The sequence below is a fragment of the Rhinolophus hipposideros genome, assembly GCF_964194185.1.
Source record: "Rhinolophus hipposideros genome assembly, chromosome: 9".
Classification (NCBI taxonomy): Eukaryota; Metazoa; Chordata; class Mammalia; order Chiroptera; family Rhinolophidae; genus Rhinolophus; species Rhinolophus hipposideros.
This window is the reverse complement of record NC_138055.1, coordinates 62,617,185-62,637,282: the sequence shown is the minus strand read 5'-3', so window position 1 is coordinate 62,637,282 and position 20,098 is coordinate 62,617,185. Positions and strand designations below refer to the sequence as shown.

At 34.1% G+C, this 20,098-nt stretch overlaps 1 protein-coding gene across 1 annotated transcript in view; it reads right to left on the bottom strand.

Moving 5' to 3' along the window:
* Nucleotides 1-20,098, bottom strand: part of MSRB3 (methionine sulfoxide reductase B3) — a 149,715-nt gene that overhangs the window by 50,936 nt on the left and 78,681 nt on the right. Inside the window, exon 4 of the mRNA XM_081059481.1 lies at nucleotides 16,283-16,311. Coding sequence (XP_080915607.1) covers nucleotides 16,283-16,311 — 29 coding nt within the window. The remainder of the gene's footprint in view (nucleotides 1-16,282; nucleotides 16,312-20,098) is intronic.

Below are 20,098 nucleotides of genomic sequence, written 5' to 3'. Positions count from 1 at the left end.
TTATACTCTGATTTGGTCAAAGATAATAAAAATATATTTCAATTTTACTTTTCATGTGTTTAATTTAAAAATACTATTGAAGCAAAACTCAAGAATTATAAAGGCCAAATTTAAGCTATAACATGAAAAATGCATATTTTAATACATTTAACCAAGTGGTGAATTTATTATGCTCCTTCTCAATACTAGATATTTTTTGCATAGAAATGATGCTTATTAAGTATTTTTAAGTGCGTAGTTTTAACTGTATGATAACTAACAAATTCCATTTTTTCCTCCAAGAGAAAATTCTTAGCATATGAGTTTTAAACTAAATTCAAATCATACCTGAAAAAAGTTTAGCATTTAAAATAAAAAGTACACCCTTAACAGAAACACACACAAAGATCTCAGGACTATGTTAAGTTCTCTTCACAGATTTTCACACTTGAAGAATAAATGCACAATGGTGTCTTTCTGCCTTGAATCCTTTTTGATATCAAGAGAAGTGTCAATAAATAATCTATATATAAAGCAACTCAGAGTTTGCTATCTAGAACTATTTCTGAAAGAATATCTAAAGTACTACAACAAAATGAAAGACTATATCTAAGAAAGATCAGGACATAAGAAACAGTGATGAATAAATAGAGGTAAAACTGAATAAGGTCTAAATAGTAGCTAACTACGTGGCTCTAATGCTTAATCAAATTCTTAAGAAATGAATTTTGAGAAAGTAGAAGCATAATGAGAAATATAAAAATTCCAGATTAAAGGCAGTTTAAGGGCATAGGGTCAGAGACAAATTAAAAGTACTAAAATTCTTATATTGGGAGAAGTGAAAGGAAGTTACAGATTTTTAATTAATTCTCAACATTCACAGAAAAACACAAGGTTAAATATGTTTCTTAAAATTAAGTGGTAGACAGACAAGAAATAGTATGTTAACATAACTAGCCACTTTTAGAACAGGGTAAAAATTTAATCAATCCAACCAAAGGACAAAAAAGAAAGAAAACAACAAAAAGATCATAAAGAGAAAACAAAATGGCAGGGACAATACCAAGTATCTGAGTTTTCATAATAAACCTAAGTGAGCAAATACAAGCAATGAAAGATGAATTCATTTTGCATTAGCTTAGTAAACATTTATTTAGTCATCACTTGTGACCTACTTGTGCTTAGTACTGGGAATAAACACAATAGAGAAATTAAATAGGGCCTTTGTCCCCCAAAAGTTCACAGTACAGAAAGTTAAATAAAGTTATTTTATTCCATTTTGTGGGGGTTTCAAAATTAGAAATGATTAAAATAAGGTAACATATTCCTTTTCCTATATGGAATTACATATTCACATACATGGTTTTCTAGACTATTGTGCTTTAAAATATCTGATTAAAGATCACCTTCAAATTTGTATCAGAAATCAATGTAAGTTTCCGTAAAAATGGTATGCCAGTGGTGATGGAAGTTAAGCAGCACGGAAACAGTGGGGAGGGGGGATTCCCTGAAGTAGACACAATTAGAAAATTTTATCCAACTTTTAAAGGGGTCTCATACCAGTTCTTATAATTTGCAACATATATTTGCTTTGGTCTTATCCATCCTCCTCCTCTCCCACCAAACAAAACTCCTATCATTATGCTTTCAAAGACAGACTGATGTGTTTGTTTAAGATGAATGGTATCTTTAGACAAAACAGACTTTCTTCCACTTGCCATTTTATGTAGTATTTACACATGACCTCAGTAAAGGAGAAAAATGAGGGATTAAAAAGACTTCCTCTAGGTAAATATGACAGAGACTGAATACACATCATTATCTCTGGATAGAAAAGGCAGAACGACTAGAATCAACGGGCAGAAGTCCAACATTAATAGTCATACTTGCCACCTACTTATCCACACGTTTTCTATACATTTATTGTTAAACTTTCTAAAATGGCCTTTTTCCAAATGATGAAGGTCTGGCAGGTTGCAAGGATAAATTTAAAAATTACAGACTGACTGAAGTGCTACCATGCCTAATTGAAAACAATAGTCTTAAATGGTCTTAGCTCTTCTATGCTGAACCTAATAAATATTAGCACTTTAATGAATGTGTTTACCGTGTTTCCCCGAAAATAAGACCAGTTCTTATATTAACTTGTGCTCCAAAAGACACATTAGGGCTTATGTTCAGGGGATGTCATCCTGAAAAATCATGCTAGGGCTTATTTTCCGGTTAGGTCTTATTTTGGGGGAAACATGGTAGGAACAGAACAAAAGCTATGTTTCACTTAAAATGTATTTTTAATTTATGCTGTTTGGGCTAAAATCAGGCACAATTTCATAAGGTAAAACAATTTCAAGTAGATTATAAATGATATATTTTTCCTGTAATGTTTTACTAGTTATAAATTTTAGAATAGAAACTTAAGATAGTGGTCATTAAAAACAGAATCTGAAAATATTTTAATCTTCTTCAGTCATAAATCATGTCACTTTTACCAGATTGCCCTGCTAAATTATTTGAAACAGATTAAAACATTTCTAAACCATAGCTTTCCTGTTTCTGATAATCCTATATAAAACCATCCTATTGACTCTGAGAAAGAAATGCCGATAACAGATAAAATACAGAAGCTTTCATCTCTTTGTTACATGGCCCCATGACTTGTGTGGCAACATCATATATATCAAGATTCATATGAAATGGAAAAAATATTTTTGAAAAACTATGCCAAAAGAGAAAGATTATTAAATCTAGCAGTAAGAAGAATAAAGTAGAAAAGTTCCTACCACCAATCATTTCATAAAAGACACAGTGTCTTTCAGATTTCTAATGTACAAATTTGAAATATTTTGAGAGAATATAAAAGATTACTTTCTTACAAACTGGTTACGAGAGAGATGAGAATTAATCTAATTACTTTTCAAATTAAGGAATTTCTAAAAGGCAATTTAAAAAATTAGTTGCTAAGACATGATATACTTTGGATTTCTACAAAACAAATTAAAGTATTTTGAAAAACCATAAAAGATTATTTTCTTAAAAAGTGGTTACAAAATAGAGATTAGAATTAACCATATGTAAAAATATAGTTAAGCTGTCTTTAAATATTTCCCCCAAATCTATACTTAATAAAGTTGGTTATTGTTGAGCCTTATATCTTTAAATTTAAAATAACCCTACTAATGATGCATCTTTGTTCATTTATATAATTTCCTACTTTAGGAAAAAATATTTATTATTACTTTATTGTTATACACACCACCAAGACTTTTACAAATACTAAAATACCATGAACAGTAACTAGCTGTTGAATCAACAGTTAAATCAACAGTTAAACTGACACTGGGATCTGTGATTATTTTTAATTTAGGTATGTGTAGGCACACAAACACAAGATAATCAAAAGCCTCCCTGGCATTGCTAAATACAAAATAAACAGACAGGCAGCAGAAAGAAGCAACTGTCTTTCATGCTTATCACAATTATGTAAGAATACCCTAACAGTAATATATTTTGTGCAGAGAGTTATTTTTGTTAGATACTAAATTATTCTAAAATAATTTACAAATAGCTTGTTCAACGCAATGTGCAAAACTTAACCTGACTGTGTAATCAACAAACATTTGTGGAACTGAACATGGTTACACTTAACTTCCAAATTGATGAAATGGTATTCATTTTGACATGAAATTTCCCTTTTAGTCATTCATGCATTTATAAAAATTTATATTATTTTAATCAAACATCGTAATGTGTAGTTCTTTCCATAGCTGACATGACTATATTAGCCAGTTTATAAAATTATTAGGTTACACAAAATGCATACTAGCACTACACAGGACACTTTTAGGACAAAAAAAATTATATTTCATCATAAATGAATTTAACATGCTTTTAAAATTGGATTTTAGGGGAAATTTTTTATTATTTTATGTATATACTAAAAACTACTGGCAATTTTAAGTTCTAGATATGCAGTATTTTCCTGCAATCGTGAAAAAATTATAAAAAACATAGCTAGAAAAATAAATATATTAGTACATTACTTAGAATTTAAAAAGCCAACAAATTTCCCAATAAATACATCAGCAAAAGGGACATATCTAGAGAATATTTTTTAAAATACTGCTAACTAAAAAACAGGTCATGATAAAAAAATAAATTTCCATGTAGTATAATTTAAAAGGTTATTATGTATATCACAATTAACATAAAGCTAGGCACAAAATACAATAAATTTGAATAAACTCCTACAAAGAAAACTCTAATGTACTACTTTTTAATGAGTTTCAATGCCACTTTCATTCGTACAATAAAAGCATATTTTACTGACGAAGAACATAACACAGGGAAAAAGGTGAATTAATTTTAATAGAATATTACAGCATAGAAACAAATTTAAATCTAAAATATTAGAATAATACCCAAGAAAACTCTATTTTTGATTGGCTGGGAAGCCTGAAGCTTATTATTTTCAGTAGGAAAACTTCTGTTAGGCTATAAATCTTGAACTTTTGCATTATTGTTTTGTTTTCCTAAAAATATTTTCATTATTACTGAATTTACTTTACATCTCTCACCTTCTACATAATGGCCTTCTATCCATAATGTAAATGATTTGGGTGAAAGGAAAGTTATAGAAACATAGTTTGAAGAAAAATATAATTTTTATAAGTTGAAATATCCCATATTATTTTGGAAATGACAAAATACATTTTGCAAAACTCATCATTTCACTTATCATTCATTCACTCATCACTTACTCAACAAACATTACCACATGCTATTGTGTGAAAATATAATGTTGATTAAATTAAATGTCACATATATATACATATATATATATATCAATTAAACATATCTTTAATTTAAACAGAAACCAAAAAAGGTACAACTAGAAAATTACTAATTTGCAACATTTGAATACTGTTATAGGCCATCTAGCCACTTAAGTTCTTAATTAAGGAACAGTATTTGAATCTCCAAAACATATATATAGAGAAAGTTCACTAAAAGACTAATGGTCATCAAGCAAATATTTACTTTAAATTTGTTCATCTTTGATTCCTATCCAGGGAAATTCATGAAAAATCAAAAGAACCTCTTGTAAAATGTTATTTCCTATAGCATAGTTCTCTAATACAAAAGACAGGACCAAAAAATTATTGAGTCATAAAAAGAACTAAAAAGTTATTGTCATTTTAAACTATTTTTAATAGAATATTTCAATATAATGAGCAAGTAATTGATAGCTTGCTTACTACATTTGTACTTGTTCCTAAATAAAACATTCTCATACTGGAACAAAACACAAAAAAATCGTAAGCTTTCAACCAACTAATGTATTTATAGCAAAATTTTCTAAACTTTATAGTTGAATGTATCTTATTTCTGCCCAGGAATGAACAAGACATGTCAATTAATATGAATGGATAAATAATCCACGTACAGTCCCCAAAGAAGGTAACGATGACTACCAATTCATTCCACATGATGAATATCTACCAATATAAGGTAAATACTTTCACTTGCTATCAAAAGTACAGTGAGCTGTACTAATTGAATTATATTAATTTTGAACTATATTAAAAATAAGGCACTGTTCCAAACCAAAACAATTATCTATTCTCTGTAGCCAATTAATTCTCTATCATTTCTTTACAACAAATCCCACATGAATATCTTTTTCAACAGGTGATTTAATGCTGGTGGAGATAATCTGCATTGAGGAATTAAAATACTACATCACTTGCAAGATCCATTTCTCAACAGACTGCTGCATCTACTTTCTGGGAGAGATAATTTCTACAACCTTGTGTGGCTGTGTGGACAAGTATGTCACATGTGTGCATAAAAATTGTCGTGTATAAGGGCATGATGAGTACAAATTCATAAATGTTTATTTCGTCACATTAACTCATACTCTAGGGTTTAGGTGTTTTTTGTGTTTTTTTAAATTGCATAATGGTTAAGACTATGGGCTCTGGAATCAGACTACTTAGGATCAAATCCCAGTTCTGTCACTTACTAGCTATATGACTGGGCAAAACGTCCTACCTTTCTGTGCCTTAGTCTACTCTTTTATAAAGTGAGATTAATAATGTATGATTTGTACAGATTAAATGAGTTAGTAAATATAAAGCATTTTATACAGTGCCTGTCATATAGTAAGCATAAAATCAATGTTAGCAATTGTTACTACTATTATTATTATCTACAGAGTCAGCTCCAAATTCTTTCACCTGTGGTCTCTAAAAGACTTTCAATTGTACCATTACTCCCCAACAAAAATCCTTCAGTTCTAGCAAGTTGGTTTACTTACTGTCCTCAAATATATTTTGCAACTTTGCCTCTGTGCCTGACTTTAAGTGGCTCTCTATTTTAAATGATCTCACCCTTTATATTTATCCAAATTCTACCCTCTTCTAAGTTCTAGTAGGATTCCATTACTGGAACCACTCACCATGTCCTGCACTTACAGATATCTTCGTGTGTGTGTGTGTGTGTGTGTGTGTGCATGTGTGTGTGTGTGTGTGTTGTGTCTTGTCTCTCCAATTAGATTACAGTATATGCTCCATGAGAGCAGGAACTGTGTCATACTCCTATATCCTCTACCACGTCTTAGATAGAGTAAGTGCTCTACATACACATTCATCTTGACTGACTGAGACCATGCAGAGTCAAAGTGAAAATGTTTACAAACTGGCTTTATGCATTAGCAACAGTATTCCGGGCTGTTAGAATGTTAGAAATAGACTGCTCGGTAACTACAACTGCATGAATGGTAGCCAGATTTGAACCAAAATATGTATCCCAACTTACATTACTAATACTCAGTTATAACTCCTGGTACTTACTAATAACATGAAAAATCTCAAAAACATTATACAGAGCAAAATATACCACACACAAAAGAGTACATTCTGGATGATTCTATTCATATGAAGTTCAAGAATGGACTAATCTAATCAATGATGATTGAAGTCAGAACAGCAGTTGCCTCTGGGGAGTGGGGACTGACTGAAGAAAAAGATGAAGGAACATGGTAGGATATGGAAGTGTTCTATATCTTGATCTATATATTGAACTTGTTCTATATTTTAATTTTAGTATGTTGAAGTGGTATGTTAAACCATAAAAATTATAACATGTGCTTCAATAGCTAAGAAATAGTTAAATTTTAACTTTTAAGTTCTGAAGTTGCTACACATGGTATCCTGTTCCAAAAACTTGGAAACAAAGTCTTAGAGATTGGACCTGTAATTTGTTTACCAGGCCCAATGCCAAAGCTGTCTTTTACATGCATGGATGAGTGGATGGATGAATGAAGTTGAAGCCAGTGAATATTAAGTTACGTAACATCTCACTAGCCAGGACCATCCCTACTTTGAGATAGATAACTCATGTTAACTTAACCTGATGAAGCTAAATAGTATCAATTTGTCGGTTTCCCTTTGTTCTGATTCAGTGTTCAACAGAGCAACTTTCTGGTTATGATCTGCCTCCCCATGTAGGTTTGCCTTTAGGGTGATCATATACTATAATAAGGAAATTTCGGCCCCAACCTAAATGATTTTTTTGGCAAATTGATAAAGTGAGTCCTTATTGTGATTTAGTGAGTAATATGGCTTGACTACGTATAGAGAAAAAAAAAATACTGACCACCCAGGTATAAGTATTCCGAGCCATTAAAAATTCTATTTCTCATTATAAGCAAATACATAGGCATTCTAGCTTCATCCATCTCAGTCTTCTAGGTTTGTCAATACAGCTCCATCCCTCAGAGATACTGAGTTATCTAGGTTTCTGAGCCTAAAGGTTTAAGACCAGATAGTAGAACACCACAGCAATTAATGCTATCTTTTGAGACCTCTTGGAAAACTGCCAGAAACCTTTTCAATGGCCTATTAATGGCCAGTCGTATATAAATCTGTATTACATTTAGTAATTTCAAGGAGTGTTTATAATCACATTATCATTATTAAGTTTGAGGAAAAACTTTTATAATTTATAGTATATAATAGTTTACTAAATATAGCAATTATAAAAATAAAAAGCTAATAATAGAAAAATAAAAACAAAAGTTGCTTATTAAAATAACTATCTCATGATCTAATAAACGGACACGGTGTTTGCAACTTGGAGATCTGAAGTCCAATCCCAGATTGGCCATTTACTAGCTATGTGGCCTTAAGCAAGTCTCTTAGGCTTTCTGCATCTTAATTCCTTCACTAGTGAAAATATCCTTGTGTATCTTACTAAGATTTTTGTCAGTCTTTAACTTGGTAAGATTTACTAAAGCACTTTTTAAATGGTAAAGCATTATACAACTATTCTCATCACTATACATCCATGAATATCACCTCTGAGGTTAGGCACCAAATAATGCAATTATAAAGAAACTGGAACCACCTTAAAAATATAATCATTCTAACTCTACAAATATTTTTACTAAATAACTGATCTAAGTACATGATGTTCTAATGTGGTAGATTCAATTACTGGCTCCCATTCTTCTCCTCTTTCTATCTCTACATCCTTTACTATGTCACTCGGCAGCTCTTCCCACTAGAGGGAAGAGAGAATAGTTAACATCTGCACAGTGTTGGGAAAGAGCAAGTTCTTTCCCACTCCCTTACTTTGAACTTGGCCATGTGACTTGCTTAGCTAAGTAGGTCTACTTGCTAGTAGACCTGATGAAAACAGAGGCTTGAAATGTGCTTGTGTAGTTGCACTTGCCCTCTTCTCTTTCATCATCAATGACAAGACTTGTGGAGTAGACCTGGACCCAACCTGTGACTAGCCTATGTCAGCCAACTCCCAGTCAACCCACAGACATGTGAGCATGAATAAATTATTGCTGTTTTAAGTCACTGCTTTTTTAAGGCGTCCTGTTATATTGAGTTATTTTGACAATTGCTGATAGGCTCGGTGATTATATAGAACTTAACATAGTATATTTGTATGATTCTTAGTTTAAAATATCACCTTCAGGCTACGTAACAAAATCCCTAGCCATTAATTTAATCATTTATCCCACAATAATCAATGAGTACTAACTATTTGTCAGGAAGTATTCTAGGCCCTGGGCTACTCACGATATGCAACACCAGCTGCCATAATAAACAATGGCAAATTCTCAGTGGCTTATTACAACAAAAGTTTATTTCCTTCTCCAAAAAAACCCAGTGAAGATGTTCTTGGATGAAGGGCTGTCCTGAGTGGATCTCTTCCAAGTATGACTCAGAGGTACATGGTGAACATGTAACGTCAGAAGAGGAAGAGGGATGTGGGAAAGCACGGTGAATACTTAACCTCACTAGCCCAGAAATGACACAAACCCCACGAGGACAATTAGTCATATGTCCCCTCACAGATGCAAAGAGGCTGGAAACTGTACTCTCTGGCCAACAACACTTCCCAACAACTCTACACTATGAAGAGGGAGAATAAATTTTTCATCATTAGTTAAGCATTTCTATCACAATTAGGGCACAGAACTGACCAAAATTGCCACCCTCATAGAATTTTTGTTTATTGACTAATTATTTTGAATCAGATAAAAGATGAATAAGATGTGGTTCTTGCCTTCAAGAAACTCACAAACTTGGAGAGAAAAAAAGAGCTCCACACAAGTAATTATAGCTGATAATAAATGCCATAATAAACATCAGTACAAGATCCAATGTTTGCACGGAGAAAGGGATGATTACCTGATGGGAAGGTGTTAAAGAAAAACATATTTATTTGAAGTTGCAATGATTGAGCTGAGCCTTAAAAGATAAATAGAATCTTGCCAGACAGATGGAGTTGGAGTAGGGGAAGATGCTAAGTGGAGAAAACAAAGGTTTGCATCATATAATGGCTCGGAACCTCTTTTCTTTATAAAGCTATGGAGTAGTGTTGAGGGCGACAGGGAAGGGGGAAGCACTGGTACTTGCAGGTGGTAATACAACCTCTTGCTTCACATATGAATTTGGAATAACTTAAGTTACCTATTTGAGAGGCCTTCATGCCCATGATCGCGGCTTTGGTGACCCAAGCCAGACAGCTAGTGCCAGAAGACAGAAAATATGTGGAGCTGACAACACAGAGATGCCGATATCTACAGAGGTAGAATTCATGTGAAAAAAAACATCGAATGACAGACTATCTCTCCTCCTACAGTTCTCATCAGATAAAAAAGAAAACCAATAATTACATAAATCATGAATCAAGTGGATCTAATAAATGTGCATTAAACCTTTTAGATTGCAGAGAATACAGTTTTCAGATCACTCACAGAAGAGTTACAAAAACGAAATACATAGTAGGCCCCCCCCCAAAAAAAAAACTTTAATAAGTAGTCAATACTAGGCTTACTAGAATGCAGGAAGGCTACATTCTTGACCACCAAGCAATGAAACTGAAAAATCACTAACAAAAGTAGAAAGCAGAAAAATCTGGAAATTTAAAAACACTTTCCTAAATTATCATTGTGTCCAAAAGAAAATCAAAAACTGCAACTATTTAAAATATAATATAAAAAAGTCTCTGGGATTTAGCTAAAGTTTTAATGAAGGCAATTCATAGCTTTAAAAGCTCTAATTCTAAATTAGAAGGAAAGAAAATACAAAATTTAACTATGTGACATAATGGTATGCATGAAATCCAAGAAAAGCAATGGGAAATTGTTAAACGTAAGGAGCAAGCTCCTTTAGATCTATCTGATCCCAAACCTCTGCATTTAACCGCCATGCCTTGCTGCTTCCTGGTCTTTAAACTAAGCTTATAAAGGACATGAAGGGCTGCGTCCCCTCTCCGTGCTTCCACACACTCCAGTAAGATATTTAGAGAGAAGATTGCCTGAACTTTCAGGCCAACCTTAAATGGGATCCAGTGGCTGACTGAATGAATGAATGTGAAAAAGAGAACAGTACCTGCAAACATCTGCCATTATTCTCTTCTCAGTTAAATTCTTTCTGTGGCAGTCAAATGTGAAATGCCACTCCTTATGAAAAGGTATACAAAAACCACACACTAACCATTAGCATTATTAAGGCGTTCTCTTAAAAGTCAAAAGTGGAAAACAAAAATGGTATGATTTGAATAAATTAAATAAAGGTGAATTTGTGAAAATCTAAAATATATTATCTTATAGTTAAATATCAAGAGTTAACTCACATCTGGATCTAAATTTAACCTTGTTAGCCCTTCTCAGCTAAATATGCTAAGAAATCCATGTGAATTTGTATAATGGACCAACTAGCTGTAAGATTCCATGAGAGAAGGAATTGTATTATCTACCCTGTTCACAGCTATAAGCTCCACATCTGACATATACTATTCCTTAATAAATACATGTTGAAGTAATGAATAGATGAATAGTGAATATATTTCTTATTTTTACTAAAGAATGATGCCCAAAGACAGATTTCAATATTCTTATAGTGATTTATATTTTATTTCCTTGTTCTTCACTGTTACAAGACCTTCACAATTAAGAAAATTTAAATGACAAAATTGATTTGGAGCAGTTAAAATGTACCGTCAACATATCCTCACATTTATAAGATCGGAAAATGGTTTCTTTATTAATATTTCTTGAGAAAGGCTTACTATGTTAGGCAGATTGTCTCATTTACTAATAAGCTTTCAAAAGTCTAGTTCTACTGTATTCAAATACCTCCTTTCGCTTCAACTTAGTGACCACCGTTACCAGCCTACTCTATTTCTCACTGCCCTTATGTTTTTTTGCCTCAAGCTTTAACTGGTTATATTCTTTGATTTCCTTACCCTGGTGTAGATTCCTTTTTAACTACAGATCTTAAAAGCGACAGTAGGTGCTTTTTGTTCCTTGGAGGGTTTTCCCCCACTTCAGAATAATTATATTCTGTTGTGCCTTTTATTATCGTGTCTTTTAGGATCTTCTAACCTTGTACACTCTTGGGCTTTATTTAATAGCAAGCTCCCTCCTCCACTCCCCATACTAAGCCATGCTCATTAGCTTTCTTAATCCTCCATAATTTGCTTTCATGAAATCTTATACCTTTCAGTGGCTGTCTTCTATGAGCCCATTTCCTTAGTATAGCTATTCCAAGCAGCCCAGAACAAGCACTAAACATAAGTTTATTCACTTTCTAGGGCAACCTTCTAGTCTTGTTGACTCGGGGGGAAAAATAAAAATAAAAATCTTTGTTTTGAATGTTTATGGACCATGAAACTATACCATGTAACTTGGTATTTCGTTTTCTCCCCCAAACATTGCCTGAGAAGGTTAGTACCACAGAATCAGACGCCAAGCAGTCCTTAAAATATAGTTATAGGCTTCCGGTTTTTCTTGGTCAGAGAACTATTCTATTTTAATAGAATACAAGTAACAATATCCTGATGTTATGTAGTGACTAGTAAATTCCAGCTCTAACTTTGTGTCATACCCAGAATTCAGAAGAGAAAAACATCTTTTTTCAGTTATTCTGTAAGAGCCCTTTTTTTCTAAATGGGTTGTTTTCAAAAGACACGTGCATGTTCTTGAACTTCAACGACACAGCCACCTCTGGTCTTTTCAGCAGTTCATCCTCTGCTTTCTATTCCATTCTACTCAGCACTAGCACCTTTGCTGGGGAGTGTGTACAGAAGGGCCAAGAGAACACATATTTTGGTTTTTTGTTTTTAACTTCCTAGGGACTTTGGTTAAATTAGACAAACAAACAAACAAACAAATAAAAAAACTTATTAGTGAATGAAGAGAGTTAATGAAGTTTCCAAAGGTGCCCAGCTTATCCAAGCAAAGTTTACACTTGAACCCTGCTCAAGTTAACTTGTGGTCCTCCCCATCCAGATGATAGAAAGCAAAGCCAGTCAGTTCTTTATTTAATTGGTTTGCATCCACACACTGACCTCCAGGGCTCTGTTTACATAGCCTATCATGCAATATGCTCCACAGTTCTCTGCTCTTTCAAAAGCACGTTTCTCCTGAGATTTGATATATGGCTTTCATGTTTAATCACTACATTAAACTCAAAGCTCTGCTTCCTCCAGCATCAACTAACTTCCCTTCTTGGGAGGTGGGGAGAAGAGCACAGCTTCTTGCTACTCTGAACATAAAAGGAAGTCTGTTTTACTCTATTAGTAAAATCACCAACTAAACACAATCGTAGGTAAGCATGCTAATACATCAACGAGGAAACAGTATTAAAATGGAAACCTTAAAACTCCTTGAGAAAGGAGGGAGGCTGATTGTTCTCAATTAGCAAAGCCAAAAACTTCAGGTGATTGAATTATACTAAACCAACAGAAACGGAGTTTAATCAATATAACTCAGTACACAGAGGACACGCTTAAATGATAGCTCAAGTTTTCATCAAATTAATAGAGAACAGAACATGCTTTGGGTTCTCAGGTCAGAATTAATTCAGCACCTCTGTCTTCTGGTTGAAGGTTTTCTTAACCTTCACCACAAAAAGAACTTTCAGCGTCTCTAACTAAATGTGGACATGGTAATGCCACAATCCTTTTCCGTAAGAATTTGTATGGGACCCAAATTTCTGAAATAGATGAAAACCTCAAAAAATTGACCTCTTTCAATAAATCAAGATAATCTATAATTTTCAGGTTTAAAAAAATCACGAGATGTATGTATTTTACTTTAAAATATTTGAAGCAAAAAAATGTGAAACAAATATGGAAAATAATTAACAATAGTAAAATCTAGATGATGGAAATATAGGTGCTCATTATACTATACCGTCTGCATTTATATATAGTTGAAAATTTTCATTAAAAAAATTTTTTGACACAAAAAAAAACACAAAGAAGTCTATGGATTTGCTTTTGAAGAAAAAAAATTGATACAATTTTAATAAGAAAAAATGTAAATCATTTTCTAGGTTTTGGTACATATTGAACAAATGATATTTTTTACCATGTGCTGACAATGAAAATGTTCCTTCCTTCCTCCTAAATCTCATGCCACAGCCTAAAGCTCATTTACACAAACTGCAAATGTGTGGTAAGCTCTGCATAAGTTGGATTCTTTACTTGAAAAGAAAATTATACACACACACACACACACACACACATTGTATTTTTTTTGTTTTTTGGTTTTTTTACTTTGAAATACTTCCCTTTTGACTAGTCATTGACCACAGTATTTATTTCTTAAGGGTTATTTTTCCTTAATAAGATTGGCATCTTCATTTAAAAATCTTAATTTGTCAGGAACACTGTTACAGCTGTATACAACATTAAACAGAGTTAGTTGACTTTCTGTATTTGATGAACAATAGAGAATCTGAACCTATTAAAATCATACATTTAATTGTTTCAATATGCTACCTTATTTCTAACCAAAATTTGCATGCTAGGTAGAATGCCAAAGAATACATTTCTAGCTATCTTTGTTATGATTCCCCCATTTGATAGTAAGCTAAGAATTTATAAGAAAAAAGTAACTACCTGTTTCTTGAAACCATCTAAATTCTTTCCACAACAATTTAAATTCAAAATGTAAAAAAATAAACTTTTAATCAGTATTCACTATTTTTCACAGTACAGAACTTTATAGTTTTCAAAGACATGCAGATGTTCTTCATGATAGACATTAAACAAGAAATAGGACTTGGAAAGAATCAGAATCATGAACAAAATCTTTGCTCACTAGAGTGAAAGATGTGTGTCTGTACAGATGTTTTAACTATTTTCATAATAAATACTAACCTTCACTACAGGAATTTAGCAGCACACTTTAATTTGGATTTGAAAATTTAACATAAATTTTCCAACTTTGACAATAGCTGCCCAATATTTCAGTTTTGTACGCTATTTCCAGGTTTTACCTTGAAAATGAACCTAGTGGACATTTTCATTTTTAAAAGCTATATTCCAGACCCTGTGGCCTAACACTAGTTTCTGACTTGATGTTTAGGAATTAAATCAGATTAAACAAACTGGGTTCTAAATAAACATTTAGTGACTGACTGGCAATGATAGAAAGACATGCAATTTTTATGTAAAAATTCATTCTCCATCAATTTCATTCATTTATTTTTATTACACTTAAAGATTTTAACTATTAAAAATGACAAGGATCTTCCACCCTATTTTGAATCACCTTGTATGAATTAATAAAACGTCAAATAGCTGATACAATGCCACCAAGCCTTTAGGCTCCATATAGTCAATCTTGTAAACTAGGAATGTTTATCTTACACTGTCACTGTCACATGTGATTTAGAAGCCCAAGAATACACAGAATGGAAAGATTTCTGGAATCACAGTTCTCCAATTAGGTGAAACTGTTAACTCAAATGCACAGACTTCATATTTAAAGAGTCTCATGAAATTGGAGCAATTCATACATCAATACAATAAAGAAAGTTGGGGCTTCTCAAGAAGGAGAGCATGTTAGTTTCCTAACATCATTATCAAAAATATATATATATATATATAGTCTTGGTTCCTTTGTGAACACAAGAAACAAACACATTTTTTTAAAGTTAAAACATAATGGAACTCAAACCTCAGTAGACGTTACTTTTAAATTCAGTAAGTTACGTATTTTCCTGTAAATTATTTTCTCCTGGAATTAAAAATTAATGTTTACTTATCTATTAAAAGTTCGCTAAAGAGCGTAATTCCTGTACATAAGGTAATTTTTGTGTTTTAATTGTAAACGCCATCAGAAACTAAGAACTCACAAATGTCAGCAAGTGACATAGAGACACAGTCAAACATAAGGATTATATGACTACATTCAGGCTTTAAGAAGAAAACATCTACTGAGGTTGATATGCCAGTGTTTGTGAGAATGTAAATTTTGTCTTAATAGATATAAAATAATGGCTTAAGGTGACCTTAATTTTTCCAGTACCCCCCAACAAAACAAAAAATAACTAGTACGTCACAGACAGGTAACTATTTCTATTGGCCAAAACTCTCTATAGTTTGCTGATGAAATGTATCTATTACCCACATTTGATGACAAGTCACTTGCAGAGAATCTTCAAATTATTCAGGATGGTTTGTCCACTGAGAGAATAATATTCTGTTTTGAGCAATGATTATGTACACTGCCCACCTCTGCTTTTAAAATAAAACTGCAGATAGAGAGCATTTAATGCTTATTGCAGAAGTATCAAGAATCCCAGAGTGAACATCTCAAGTTATGATTCCAAGCAGCTAATAGCTGTGCTTTGAGGTGGGGTTCATGTTTTGAAAAGAGACTGCCTCGTCTGTTTAAAATCAAAATGGTTCTTGATCTGATGAATTACTCCTCAGAGAATAATGTAAATAAAATATACTCAGAATAACATTATTAATGTAAACATACCTGAACCAGAGTCAAATTTGGTTTCTGACCTGCAAAGGGAAAGACATTTTTTTACAATACAAAAATTGCTTGTTAAACAATAACTGTTATTTTATGGGAGGAGGGGCGAAAAGGGGGAAATGCAAAAGTTATAGATTTCAATACATTGGTCAACATGTAAAATAGCTTTTTGAAATGTAAATATATATTTATTTTAACCATTTTAAAAGCATGCATTACCCTAGGTCCCCTAAACATGAACATGTCCATAAAGACAGCACAGTATGGAAAAGATATTAACTTTTTAGCTTGTTCTTGAAAGAGGGTAAATTGTGTAAAAAAAAAAAAATGCACCCAATCTGTACAGATTAACTTGTTTCAGTAATATAATAAAGCAATAAAAAAAACCTTAAATTTAAAACTATCCTTATTATTAAAGATTTTCAAGTATTAACGATATTCAACACCAAGTATTTTTTCACTAAGTTCTTCACAAAGTAAATGAACCTAGTAACCCCATACATTTAATAAGTAGGAGAAAAAAAAATCTGAGCCCTTGTGGGAACATTATGTTTCAGATATAGGTTAATACTGGTTGTAAATTCAGAAGCCTTTGAAGCTCTCAGTTCGGCTGTGGGAAAACTTCTGTTGGGTAATTACTCTCAAGATGCTGCCGATGTGCTGTCAGGCAGAATTAACCCTGAGACGAAGCCTATCTACACAAGCTACTCTGAGACAGCATTGTCTATATCTAGCTCTCAAACCAATTAGTGAGCACGCTGCAGTCGGATTTATATCACACATTAACACTCAATAGTATATATGTCCACAGCTGCCACCCCAACATACAAGAACCGACCAGCAGGAGTCCTGTTAAAGGATGTTACATTGACAGAGAAGATTTTTTTTTCCTGGGGAAATGTAGTTAACTAAGTGGGAAAGGAGATTTCTTTGAAATTATGCCAGGGTACCAAAGCACTTTTGGAAGCCATGGCTTTCTTTACCTAAATTAGCTTCGAGAGAAGTCATGGGGGGGGAGGGGGAGAAAGGGAAGGATAAGCAAGAAGCAGCTTCCTTTGTCAAAAAATTCATTTTCTCAGGGATTTACAAATAAAGTTTCACCTGAGGCTTAAACAAAGTCAATCAATTGTAAGAACAAAAAAATTATTATTATAAACAAGGTTATGAATAATCACTGCTGTAATCCAGGTCCACATTTTTCCCAAATCCTGGGCCCACCACGATCCTCTTCTCAATCCTTCTCGTACATGTCCATGAGGCCTATTTCAGGAGCAAACCCGTTTTCACTTTTTGTCCTCTCTCCTGTTCTGGAAAGCCTTGCCTCACGCCTCTCCTTTGTTTCCAGCATCCCTGAGCATAATTCTAGATGACACTGGCCACACGTCCTGCTGATTTCCTTGCCTATCTCATCTTTCCCACTGGACTAGGCCTTATTCACCTCTGTCACCACAGAACTGACAGAGCGCCTGCTGCTTGTCTTTTGAGGGGACCTTCTGCCTCCACACACATCCTTATCTCCTTCTTACCTGTATAAGAGGTATTCTTCCTAAAATACATTCTCATTTCCCCTGAAACCAGGCTGCATGAATTACTCCTCTCTGCCGTACCTTCAGCATCTAGGTCTCCCCAGGTTTCTTCTGTCTTCTCCAGAATTAAATAAAAGCCCTTCTTCAAACCTGTGCCCTGCTCTTGTTATCCCTCTTTCTTCTTGGCTTTATAATCAAATTTATTGAAAAGACAGACTACATCCTTTACTGTATGTCTTCCCTTCCTTATCTCCCAATATATTCACTCTTTGAACCACTATGACCTGTCCTTGCTAAGGTTACTCAGTGGCTTCCTGGTGTTAAATCCAAAAGCCGTGTTATAGTGTCTACTTTACTAAAACTCTCTCCACCTAACACATAATTTTACCTGAATGTTACACCATGACCTAAAATGCCACAGGTCTCAAACTGAACTTATTTTCTTTTCCCTCAAAATTAATTCTCCTGCTATATTCCCTATCATTTAAGTTGGAAATCATGACATTATTCTAGCTTTCTTCTGCACCTCCAATATCTAATGAGTCACCAAGACCTACTGATTCTACTACCTTCCCCTCCTCTCTAGCCTCACTCTTACCGTCTTAAGGACTATCTTTGACTCAATATTCTCATAACTGGTATCCCCCCCGACCCCCTTCATTCCATCATTGAAGAGGACAGATGCTTCCAAAACACTAATCTGATCACATTACCACCACCCCAACCATTAGAGAAGAGTTTTCCAAACTTGGGTTACAAATTGACTCATTATTAGATTATAAAATCAATTTAAAAGATTACAACTAGTATTTTTTGAAAACTGAAATAGAACAGAAGACAGAATGAACTTCACATATTGAGAATATACGCCTTTTTGTACAACTTTTAGGTGTGTGTGTGTGTGTGTTCACAAATGTGTGTACCAGCCAGTACTACACTTACAAGTGAGCAAAAAGCGTCTGTCTGGCCTTCCTCTGGCTGCACCCTCCTCTCCACCAGTCTTCTACCTGAGGCCCCAAGCACCCAGGTCCCCAGCATTCTGTCCTCTCACGGCCCTGAGCTGGCCTCCTCAGCCTACGTGGGCCCTTCCTTCAGTTCGGGTTGCGCTACTGCTATGTGTGTCCCTCCAGCCCAAGGTGTGGCCAAAGGCTGTAACTTGAAGGAAGGAGCTTGGACCTGAGGACAGAAGAAAGGGGGACAAAGAGGGCAAGGCAATCTGCCTTCCCCTCTCTTCTCTGTGCTTGCTCAGAGAATGGTAGTTCAAACCCTCCTGTGAGAGTGGGAAGCTGAGAGCAGCTAGGCGCCAGACACGGCCCCTTGGACCAGACTCGTGAGGTCTAGATGGCCTTGAAATTCAGATGCTTGGCTGGTGGGAATAAGGAAGGGGCGAAGGGTTGGAGAACAGAGCCTCTGGCAAAAATGAAAGAGCCCCGTCCCCAATAAAGACAAGAAAGAAGGTGTCTCTCTTATGGAGTCCTTAACCCATTTGGCGTAGTTGTTGTCTCTGCATTTCCCCAGGGTTAATAACAGCATTGGGGTGGAGGTCAAAATTAAATCTGATCTAGCATCTCAATTAGACTGTGGTGGAAGGCCAATCACTTGATGCAGCAAAGACTTAATGTAGAATTGGAGGACGGTGATGGGGAGATTATAAATGTTAGGTTTGTATTACTCACCTTCCCTGGGCATTTGCCTTCTAAAATTTAGTGACTAGAAATTCCATTCCATCACTAAATATATATCCAGTTCTCTTGAATTTTTAGTTCTCTCAAAATTAAATCCGCACTGTTCTCAGTTATCTGGCATCAATGAAGACACACAGTCTTCATTGTTTTTGCTATAAGGTATAGATATAGATAGATAGATAGATAGAAAGATAGATAGATAGATAGATAGATAGATAGATAGATAGATAGATAGATAGATAGGTGATAGATAGATAGATAGATAGATAGATAGATAGATAGAGATAGATAATCTGTCAAGGTAGATTGGTATATCCTTTTCTAACAGTTTATTCCTTCATTGATAACTTTTAAAATAATTATCTATATTGTATCCCCATTTGATCTCTTGCTCAGGCCCTGCAAAGGTAAGGGCCAGGCCTGGTAATAAGTCATAATGTAAAAGGTGTGTTTTACTATGGGCCATAGAAAAAAAAGTGTGAAAACTACTGACCTAGGGACATCCAATTGCACTGCTGTGCGTGGTGTATGAGGGCCCACTATGGTCCAGCCCTCCAGCTCCACCTTGAACTCACACTGAGTCCTTCACTTTCACCAAACCGAAC